At 41.8% G+C, this 12,245-nt stretch overlaps 1 protein-coding gene across 6 annotated transcripts in view; it reads right to left on the bottom strand.

The window, feature by feature from the left end:
• LOC114258300 (rho GTPase-activating protein 7) overlaps positions 1-12,245 on the bottom strand; it is a 133,817-nt gene that overhangs the window by 68,248 nt on the left and 53,324 nt on the right. For 3 of the 6 annotated variants that reach the window (XM_082906615.1, XM_028198248.2, XM_082906617.1), the window contains 2 exons: positions 2,497-2,583; positions 2,130-2,373 (listed from right to left, as the gene is read on the bottom strand). In XM_082906615.1, the coding sequence (XP_082762741.1) occupies positions 2,130-2,373; positions 2,497-2,583 (331 nt within the window). The remainder of the gene's footprint in view (positions 1-2,129; positions 2,374-2,496; positions 2,584-12,245) is intronic. The other 3 variants (XM_082906616.1, XM_028198249.2, XM_082906618.1) reach the window with 1 other exon arrangement.

Here is a 12,245-nt window from a genome sequence, read left to right as displayed (position 1 = left end):
CCCCATCTTTCCTCTGCTTTTCAAAAACAAAGTCAAACTTTGAGACCATGCTAGGTAGTTCTGACCATTAAATAGAGAGGTGGTGATTTTCAGACTAGGGTTGGGATTCTCAGTCATGGTAGTAGGTAGAATGAGACTCTCACTCTTTGGTGTTTGAGACGAAGAGGACACACTAGTGGAATCTGTCATGGATACAATACTACCAAACCCACAACAAACTAGTAGAAATCACAAACCCGGAAGGTGGTAGTGAGATAACAGGCACAATGACCACTATAAAGACATAACAAAAATTAAGAAATGATTTTTTTTTTTTTTTTTGAATATATATATATATATATTTTTTTTTTTATTTCATTTTATTTATTTATTTATTTATTTATTTATATATATATATATTTTTTTTTTTTTTTAAATTGATTTATTTATACATGTCTTTTATATATAACTATATATATATATATCCGGCTCTATTTATATATATATATATCAGGATATATAGGTATATATATATATTTATATACCACAGTGAGATCAGAGGCTGAGGAAATCAGAGGACGACGAAGGAGACGAGCGACGAAGTGGCTGGAGGAGGTCGCCGAGCTGCGGTGCTGTCGGCCGAGTGACGAGGAAGACGAGCTGAGGGGATGAGGAGATCGACTGAGCTGACGAAGAAGACGAGCTGCGGTGCTGTCGGCCGAGCTGCGGTGCTGTCGACAGAGGAGGTCGACGAGGAAGACGACTGAGGAAGACGAGCTGAGGGGATGAGGAGATCGACTGAGGAAGACGGCTGAGGAGATCGACTGAGGAAGATTGACTGAGGAAGACGGCTGAGGAAGATCCACCCAGGTAAGCTTCGAACCCTAGAGTGTTGTTGGTGAAAAGGTCTACCAACGAGGGTGAGCCGAAACCTTATAGATTAAGCTCTGATACCATGAAGCTTGAATAATCAGCTTAGGGTATGATGAGATATCACCCCTTATTTATAGATGAAGATTAGGGTTTACAAACAAGACAATTACAAGATGATCCCTAAGGGCATAACAATGATTACAGACCCTAGTGCCTTTCGGCTAATAAAATACTAAGTGACTTTCGGTGATTATAATATGCCAACAAATATTAGAGCTCTTAACAGTCAGATCGTTTGATTTTGACTGAATAAGAGTTGGCACCACTAACATTTTGCACTTTCAAGAGACAAGAAAATATTCTATGAAAAGTATGATGTACAGAGCGAGTGAATTTCATAGAAAGTTTCAAAATGATTACTAGAAATTCTTTTCATTTTACCTAAATATCGAACATTCTTCCAGCTTACTTATCAAACTCGGTGGGTTTACCATTCTGTGATAAGAAAATCAGTAAGTTCATCAATCACGTGATTTTCCAGTGTAGCTCCTCTCTTTTTTTCAAGGGCAAATTACATCAATAGTCCCCATATTTTGGCCCTTGTATTAATTTGGTTCTTGTAATTTCAATTGGCTCAGTTTTGACCCTGAATTTTTTAATTTGTCTCAATTTGATCCAATTGATTCAACAGTTAGTATTTTTTTAATAATTTATAATTAAAAAATCTGCATATGAGTGGGCATTTGTCACATTTTTACAAACAAAACTGTAAACTTTATTAACTCAATGAGTTAACCTTAACCAGCTCAATGATAACTTTCATTCAAAAATCCCAACGGCATTATCAATTGAACCAAATGACACAAAATCTAAAATTAAGGGTCAAAATTGAGCCAATGGAAAGTGTAGGGACCAAAATATCAAAAGGGGTAAAATGTAGAGCCTACCAATGTAGTTCGCCCTTTTTTCAACAAAGTTGATTTTTGTCGCATCAACCATGCAATAGAAGTTCAACATGACATACAATAATTCACATAAGAGGATCTAAAATGAATCATGATAAAATAAATGAATAAATAACTCATTTTAGAACAATGAAACACAAAAATAAAGTGTATTTCTCATTCATTTCTCAGATCAAATTGGAGTTACGAGACAAAATGGACACACACAGGGATTCATGATCAACCAAACAACAATAGAAGTCACAAAGAAGGCATTTAAACCACTAGACATTGATTAACCAAAAATAACAAACCACATTAAGAACAACTTACATTAAAAATGGTCTCATACTCCTCCAAAAGTGCAGTGATTATGGCTTGAGCATTATTAGCAGCATTTGCAGCAGCAAGAAGTTGTGCAGAAATATCAATGTTAACATTAAAACCATCCTCCAACTCACATTCACCAGCTACAAGAGGGCGTAGGAGCAACGGTGCCATACAAGCAGCAATAGCAGATGGAGTCATTCTATTCTCAGATGCATGTAAAGATATTGTGTGCATCATCTTCAAGATTCTGCAAAAGAATGATGCCAAGAGATAAACTTGACTTGAGCAAGAAAGCAGAGTGAAACAAATGTATAGTCACCCTGATTTTACTAAAAAAAGTAGCAAAATTAAATCTGAATTTATGGCTTACTCCAATGAAGGATTGGCTTGCATGTGCCAGTATGGATGCATATGCATTCTCATATGAACAATAAAGTTGATCCTCGCAGATAGCAATCTAAGAAGCACGAACACAGACACGTGACATGACACAGATACAACATGGACACGCTAACAAGACAATAGTTAAAAAATGCATAACACAACACGTGAGGGACACACATAAAATATATAATTTTATATATTTATTATTATTATTTTTTTTTTTTTTTTTTTTGTGATAAATAAGCAAACTTTATTAGAAAATATCAAGGCGATGCAACGAATACAAAAAGAACCAAGACACAAAAAAGGCCCAAAAACAAAAACTAGCTAATCAAATCCTCCACAAAAACTACAAATGAGAAAATATTAGGATCCACCGAAACCGTAATCCAACTATGAAGCACCACAAGAAGACGATTCTCTAACCACAAAACTAGATGTGCTACACCCTGAAAAACATGCCTACTGCGCTCCACACCAACCAAAGCAAACAATGAGAGGCAGGTAACCATGCCTTTCGCCGCCACCGGCCAACCCTACCCCCCCCCCCCCCTCCAACTCTACAAAACATTGGAAAGAGAACCCAGCTGCACCCAAGCCAAACCAAAAATCGCCACTATCAACATCCAAAGTCGCAACGTAACCGGACAATAAGCAAATGATCCACCGTCTCCGCATCACTGCAACACAAACAACACCAATTTAGCAGAACATGTCCACGACGAATTAGGTTATCAATAGTCAAGATACAGCCCAAATCTGCCGTCCAAACAAAAACGCCACCTTAGATGGTGACCCAGACACCCAAATACACCTCCATAGGAAAGACCACGGCACCACCACCTGTCAAAGCTTGATAAAATGAAGACACTGAAAAAACCCCTTTAGATTTTGGATAGTCCCATACCAAAGTATCCGGCTCATCCCCCTCCAAATGCAAATGATATAAAAATCCTAACTCCACCAGTTGCTCCAACTCACAATCCTGAACCGCACGCACAAATGAACACTCTAAACAAACCCCTACCCCTGCCAAGCTCAAACAGAAGCCACCATCACCTCAAAGTCGGAAACAATAGCATAAATCAAAGGAAACAATCTTGCCAAAGGCAAACCCCCACACCAGCTATCTTGCCAAAAACGAACCCTATCCCCCACACCTATTTTCCCCTTCCATAGGCCTTGACCATAGGAATGGCATACCCTACCTGAAGTCCATCACCCAACCCATATTTAGCTACCACCACCTGCAACCATAACCTATCCCTCTCTAACCCAAAACGCCACAACCATTTTCCCAGCAAAGCCCAATTAAACAAAACAAACTTCCTCACACCTAAACCCCCAGATTCCTTGGAAGCACAAACCCTATCCCATGCCACCAACTGGTAATGGAAACCCTCCCCCCCCCCACCATTCCACAAAAAATCCCGTTGAAGTTTCTCCAACCGCTAAGCAACCGCTACAAGAGTCACATTCACCGACATGAAATAGGTCGGAATGCTAGACAAAACACTCTTAAGCAAAGTAATCCGCCCACTTTTGGATAGGTACTGCCGCTTCCGCCCCGTCAATCGCCTTTGCTCTCGGTCCACCACCCCATCCCACACCACCCCTCGCCTTGAAAGTCACCCCCAAAGGAAGGCCCAAATAGGAAATTGATAATTTAGAGAATACCAAGATTAAGGAATGACTGTGATATCATCCCCCTTTTATATTAATGAAGATTAATAATTACAAGAGAGCCCTAAGGCATAGAATAATTACAATCTAAAAAAAAACCCAACTAATAATATGTTATTCTAACACTCCCCCTCAAGCTGGTGCAAAGATATCTCTCATGCCCAGCTTGCCTAGGATGTCATGCAATGGCTTACTCCTAGCTCCCTTGGTGAGGATCTCAGCGAGTTGTTCACCAGACTGCACAAATAGAGTACATATTGCGTCACTAGTGAGTTTCTCCTTAATGAAGTGATCAATCTCAACATGCTTTGTCCTACCATGTTGAACCGGATTGTGAGCGATATTGATAGCAGCCTTATTATCACAGTATAACCGCATAGAGTCCGTCTGATCAATACCTAAATCACTCAATAATAACTTAATCCATAAGAGCTCACACACCCCTTGTGCCAGAGCTTCAAACTCAGCTTCTGCACTTGACCTAGCAACCACATTCTGTTTCTTACTCCTCCAAATAACTAGGTTGCCTCCAACAAAGGTGCAAGACCCTAAAGTCGATCTCCTATCAGTTACTGATCCAGCCCAGTCAGCATTTGTATAGGCTTCCACACGAAAATGATCATGCTTTGAAAAATAAAGACTCTTACCAGGAACAGACTTCAAGTCCCTCAAAATTCTTATGACAGCCTCAAAGTGAATCTGATGAGGAGCATGCATAAACTGGCTAACCACACTGACAGCAACAGCAATATCAGGACGGGAGTGAGATAGATAAATGAGCTTACCCACTAATCGCTGATAGCTCCCCCTATCAACAGCAACTCCTTCATCATCATCCCCCAGTTTCTAATTGGGATCTAATGGGGTGTCACGGGTTTTGCGGCCAAGCATCCCAATTTCCTTCAACAGGTCCAGCGCATATTTCCTCTGTCAGATAAATATCCCATCCTTGGAGCGAGCAACTTCAATTCCCAGAAAATACTTCAAGCTCCCCAAGTCTTTGATTTCAAATTCACTTGCTAAATATTTCTTCAACAAAGGGATTTCCTCACTATCATCACCTGTAAGAACTATGTCATCCACATAAACAATGAACGCTATAGTCTTACCACGTGATGAATGTTTCACAAACAAGGTGTGATCGGCCTGACTCTGTTTGAAGCCATATTTAAGCATAGCCTGAGTGAATCTCTCAAACCAAATCCTTGGAGACTGTTTGAGACCATATAATGACTGCCGAAACCGGCATACTTTATCCTCTGCCTGATGATCCTCAAAACCAAGAGAAATGTCCATATATACCTCTTCTTCTAGATCACTATGGAGAAATGCATTCTTTACATCAAACTGATGAAGTGGCCAATCTAGATTAGCTGTCAGATAGAGAAGTACCCGACTAAATCAGCAATGCAAACAGGCTTATAGTCCTGCAGATGATCAAGGCATTTCCAGCCATTAGTGAGGAAGGTGAAATACTGAAGAATAGTCTGCTCCTCCTGAACAGAGCTCTTAATAGAGCGGCGCAACTCAAATGCATGTGAGAAATTCCCTTTGAGGGAATAAGTGGAAGCCACAGCATCCCAAATATCCTGGGCAATCTCCATAGACATGTAGCCCTCACCAATATCTGGTACCATCGAATGCATAAGCCAACCCATAATCAAAGAATTGGTAATCTCTTATTGGTCATAACTCGGGTCAGTGGTGTTGGGTGCCTGTATCCTACCATCAACAACCCCATCTTCCCTCTGCTCTTCAAAAAAATAGTCACACTCTGCGACCACACTAGATAGTTCTGACCATTAAATGGAGAGATGGTGATTTTAAGACTAGGGTTGGGGTTATCAGTCATAGTAGTAGGTAGAATGGAACTCTCACTCCAAGGTGTCTGAGAAGTAGGGAATACACTGGTGGAATTTGCCATGGATACTGTAGTACCAAACCCTCAACAAAACCAGTGCCAATCACAAACCCAGAAGGTGGTGGTGGAAAGAAGACACAACTACCACTATGAAAGCATAAAGAATTAATAACTTGAGTTTTTTTTTTCTTTTTCTTTTTTTTTTAACATAGAATGTTTTTAAAAAACAGAGAATGTGGGCAAACAGCCACTACGAAGAAACAGAGAGATGACAGGAGATACCAAAGGCTGTTGGCTAAAGTAGAGAGACCATCTGTGGCAGTCAGCTAGGCGACAGAAGTTATCACCAGTGGTCACCGAGGCCAGGAGGCCTGTCAGCAAAGACCAACGAGGGACCAGAAGGCCTCCGGTGAAGATTTCGACCAGCCCAGGTAAGATTCAAACCCTAGAAATCTTCGGTGCTGATTTTGATCAACCTGGGTGAGTGTCGAACCCTAGACAGACATCAACCCACCTATAAACAACTTGGGTCCTTGCCGAAACTCCTCCGGATGGAGTCGGCTTGAGCTGACAAAGAGAGAACCTGTCGACTGCTAAAGGGTGGTTGTTGGCTGCGTGGGATGTCTCCAGCTGATGGCTGGTGGCTCCGATGGGTGAGAGGAACTGTATGGGTAGATCGGTTTAGGTTTTAGGCTTTGGCTCTGATACCATGATAATTTAGAGAATACCAAAGATTAAGGAATGATTATGATATCATCCCCCTTTTATATTAATGAAGATTAATAATTACAAGGAAGCCCCAAGGCATAGAATAATTACAATCTAAAAAATAACCCAACTAATAATATGTTATTCTAACAGAAACTAGAAGATTAGCCACCTTACACCCCAAAACTACTGCCAAAACCAAAAAACGATCCACTGTACCTACGAGAATCAACTCTGACTTTGCCAAATTAACCCATAACCCTGATACTGCCTCAAAACACAACAACACACACCACAGGTGGCCTAATTGAATTACCTCCACATCACAAAAAATAAGCGCATCATCTGCATGGAAAAAATGATTAATCCCCATTGCATTTTGGCCCATCCCCACCTCAAAACAAAACAACAAACCCCTATGAACCACATTGGACAACAAATGACCTAGCGCCTTTATCACCAAAATAAACAACAAAAGGGACAAAGGATCCCCGTGACGCAAACCCCGCCATATAGGAAAAAAAACCCGCTGAAGTGCCATTTACTAAAACTGATATCCGCACAATAGAGTTGCAAAAGTGAACCCACTTTATCTATCCCCAAAGCCCATCCGCTAAAGCACATAGAGCAAAAACTACCAGTTCACATTGTCATATGCCTTCTCAACATCCAACTTACAGATAACCCCCTCCTTATCTTGTCTCAACCATGAATCCACACACTCATCAGCCACAAGCACAGCATCCAGAATCTCATGACCTCTCACAAATGCATTCTGCGACTCAAACACTACCCCTTCCAACACCCCCTGGAGCCTATTAACAAAGACCTTAGCCAATAACTTATATGCACTGCCAAAAAGACTAATGCGCTTGAAATCCCTAATGTCTTATGCTCCCTCCCCTCTTCGGAATTAACGCTATAAAGGACGCATTAAGACTTTTCAAACTGCCCCGTCTGATGAAACTACTCAAGCAAAGCCATCACATCGGCCTTCACCACCGACCAACAATGCTGTAGAAATGCGATAGTGAAACCGTCAGGCCCCAACACCTTATTCCCAAGCATGCTCCTCAGCGCATCCAACACCTCCAAAAATGGCCTCTCTCCAACATCAGACTATCCATCTCAGAGATAACATCAAACGCTACCCCCTCCAATCCTAGTCTCCACACATCCCCATCATCTCAAAACAAATGCTAATAGAAACCCACAATGCCAATCCTGACATCCTCCTCCAATGATTGGAGCTCTTCATTTACCTTCATCTTCCCTATCTGATTTACTCACCGATGAGCATTCGCCATTCGAAGAAAAAATTTCGTGTTACGATCCCCAGCTTTCAACTACAAACATCTAGACTTCTGTCGAAAGCTAATTTCCTTCATCCGAGCAACCCATTCATACTCCTTCCAAGCCCCATCCCGATGGACCAGGTCCTCTTTGGAAAGTACCCCTTCACCCTCCTCATCTAACCCCTGCAACACTGTCAGAATGTTTGCTTTCTGAGCCTCTAAACTACCAAACACCTCCACATTCCATCCTTTCAAATCTATTTTCAAAAGTTTCAACTACTAAGCCAACCAACAACTAGGCAACCCCACCACCTTGTAACTCCTCCACTAATCACCCGCATTTTCCATAAACCCCTCCAATTACAGCCACATATTCTCAAAACGAAACGGCATTAGGCCCCGCTGAATCCTCCCACTATCCAACAATACCGGCTAATGGTCAAAGATCAGATGCTGTAACCTAATCTGAATCATCTGAGAAAACTGCTCCTCCCAATCCCCGATGACTACACTTCCTCAGCCCAGCATGTTAAGACCGGAGCGTGACTAGGGAGCGAGTTCTTAAAAACTCTCATTTTCTCGTTGGGGTTCTTAGGAGCTTCCTGTTCATCGGCCATGTTGATTTTTCCTTCGTCTATGAAATCTTGGGTTTTTTGCTTTATGTTATATTACTATACTTCGCTTGCATCTAATAGCTTATAGGCTTCTTTCCTTGCTGCACTTATTCACTCAAGAAGTGACAAATTTCCTCTCTTATACTAGCTATTTTAAGATCTACCTTATCTTGCTTATCGTGAATACTAAAAGAACTAGCATTTGGTAAAAATACCAAAGAAGAAGCACAAGGCCACGAAATGGCAACGTAGTAGGTTCAGCTCTCCAAGAAAGGCGATTGGCAGATCATCCGCGGGGACCATATCAGGGAAAGAATCAATCTATTAATTCGAGACAATGCTCAGCCTCCAGACCAAGTAAAACCTCCTCCTTGAAGTAGCAAGTCAATCAACTTCATCTCATCAATAAAAGAGGAAAATGCCCGCATGGGCCCCGCCCCACCGCAAGACTCACCACCACCTTCTCCTCCGAGCACCTCACAACATTAAAATCGCTTCCAACACAGCACGTCCCATAGAAATGCAATGCTCTGTAACTCCTCCTAAAAGGCCCACCGCTATGAACTTCTCACTGGCCCATACACCCCTCTAAACACATAACGAAAATCATCCTCCGCACATCGAAAGAGGCAAGATAACGAAAAACCCCCTGCCTCTTCCCCCTCCCTCACCACCACCCTGCTATCCCAGCGAAGAAAGATACCCCCTGCCACCCCAATCGTTGGTAAGAAAGGCCACTCCACATGTCTACCCCCCAATAACTCCCAAACTAACTCCCTCCCTACACACTCCATTTTCATTTCCTAAAGACATACCACATCCGCCTTAACACTCCTCAATAAAGATTTGACCACCGCCCTCTTACCCTGATCATTCAAACCCCACACATTCCAAGACAGAATTTTTCAGACTCATTGTAACAACAAATTTCCACGATCCTTTCATTCCTTACGACCTCCCCCACCTGTACTTCAATCATAGTTGACTGAACACTCCAAACGGCACAACTCTCTAACCCCTTTTTTTCTCTAACCACCCACTTGTAGATCTTTCCGAACTATAGTTCCATGCCCTAATGCCATAATAGCATAAAACAATTTCATAGCATCAATCTCATAGCCCACAAATGGAACCCCCATAAGTTTACAGATCTTAGCAATCCGACCCAAAACCCATTCAGTAACCTTTTCAGACATCGGTGGTGCATCCCCTTGAAGATCTATGTTGAAATCATCAACCTCTTCAAATACCGAGTCCTGCTCTTCTGTAACAGCCTGATCCCCTACATCCTCCATAAGCCTTCCGTCAACCACCGCAAGAGGCCGAAGCACCAAAGCCCGACTGTCATCCAAATCTGCCCAACGAGTTGCACAAGCCACCCCAGACCATATCGACTCCCATGCAGCATGCTTCTCCCTTAACGACATACCTGACATACGCAACAGAGGTGACCCAACCACCCTCTCTAACTGTCTATGAGGTAAGGGCACCGTCGGGGTGCTACGACCCTCCGGCAAGGATTACGGTCTCCCCGAATCTAACGTCGACGCCCCAACACCACCATTCTGAGCTAGCAACCCGAAGCTGCTACGCAATGATCCAAGAATTCGTTCTAACAGAGGATTTATTTCCTGACCCAACTAGTTGATGGGCGGGTCAATTGATTTTGGGTCTACTTCCACCGTAGCCTTGTTCTTTTTAATTTCATGGTCTAACCCTTTTTTAGCCCAGAACTGTGACCCCTAGCCCATCTCCTTAACACTTCGACCCACCTAGACCAACCCTTTAGGATCAAAGCTTTTCCCGTTCATAGCCCTATCTGATCTATCCCATAATCTATTTCTTCCAAAATCCCCCCCAAATCTAGCTTGATTTCCCAGATTTCCCCAATTCCGCCATTCTCGCCGACCAATCCACCCCAAATCTCGTCTTTCCTTTGCCATCACAACAGCACCTCGCCACCTAACCGACAACTGAATGGCTTAAGCCGTCGGTCTCTCTTCCACCCACACCGGAACTGAATATTTCTATAAGCCCCCATCGCACAAACTTATGATGGACATCTACCGCCATTTATTGTAATGCAGGATACATGGTAAGTGTTTGCACTTAATTTTATAAATTCCCTGACGATAAAAGAAGACAAGCCAGCCACAAATGACACATGGCAAGGGGAGATTGTGTTGAAGTGTTTGGGTTGTGACATGAAAGGCAACATTAGCAAAAGAGTACAAAATGGGGAGCAATTAAAGGAACTAATGGGCAAATTTCAAGGAAGCGGAGGAGATAATCTTCAAAAAAGCAGGGGAACTAACTAGAAAGAAGAAAACTATTCTAGGCGAGAAGAAAACTGTTCTAGGCAGTTTATTAAACCGTCGGTGATGCCTATAAATAGGCAAGGAAGAGATGATCAGGAGACATCAACGACACAACAACTTAGTTTTATCTTAGGAGTAGTTCTTCTTAATCAAGGAGTAGTTTATTCAGTAGTATGTAATTTGTAACTTTGTGAACTTTGGTAGTTTCATTTTGAAATTGCCTCTTGTTTACTTTGTTTACTTCATCTTTCTTGTCAATTGTCATTTTGTTCCAAACAAGTCCTTATACTTTTAAGGCATTTGAATCAAAAACACAGTCACTTGATTGATCTTATTGGTTTAATTGTTTGTTTAAATTATTGTTTAGCTCCTGTCAATCAAGACCTAGCATAATTTTTACTTACACAGACATGGGGTCCTTACACTCCCACTATTAATTATTTTTTTTATTTTGTTATTTTTGTGGATGATTATTCTCGAATGACGTGGTTGTTTATATTACAATAACGGTCTGACTTGTCCCAAATAATTTCTAAGTTTTATAATGAGATTTTTACTCAATTTGGGAAACGTGTTAAGATATTTCAGTCTGATAATACTTTAGAATATGTGCAGTCTGTTGTGAATACTTTGTGATGATTGTGATATTATAGATCAAACTAGCTGCACTCAGACGTCCCAACAAAATGGTGTGGCTGATCAAAAACACTGCCATTTGTTAGATGTTGCCTGGACCTTGATATCCGACATGCATGTTCCCAAACAGTTTTGCGGCGATGCTGTGCTTACTGCCTGTTCTCTTATTAACCACATGCCCTCCACTGTTTTACAAAAACAGTCTCCTTTCTCTCTATTATACCCCACTTGTTCCCTGATTCCTCCTTATGTGTTTGGTTGTGTGGCCTTTGTCCATGTCCTTCATCCGTGGTTGAATAAACTATCTTCCATGCTCGCAAACGTGTTTTTTTAGGCTATTCTAGTACAGAGAAAAGTTATCGTTGTTATCATCCTAAGTCTCGTCGGTTCGTTGTTAGTGCCGATGCTACCTTTTTTTAGTCCACCTCATTTTTTTCTCCGTCTGGTCAACAGTTGTCGGATGATCTAATCTCCTGTCGTGAGGGGGAGCCCTCTTGTCCCACTCCTGCTCTTCCAGTGCCCTTTGTTCCCTTGTCCTCTTCCACTGGTTCAGATTCTTCTCTATCATCTCCTTTACAGGTTTATCAGTGGTCCTAACCTCGTCACGTGGTTTCTTATGG

This window comes from Camellia sinensis, chromosome 14 (genome assembly GCF_055761805.1).
Source record: "Camellia sinensis isolate YWXY chromosome 14, ASM5576180v1, whole genome shotgun sequence".
In the NCBI taxonomy this organism is placed as follows: domain Eukaryota; kingdom Viridiplantae; phylum Streptophyta; class Magnoliopsida; order Ericales; family Theaceae; genus Camellia; species Camellia sinensis.
This window is presented reverse-complemented; position numbering and strand designations above follow the sequence as displayed.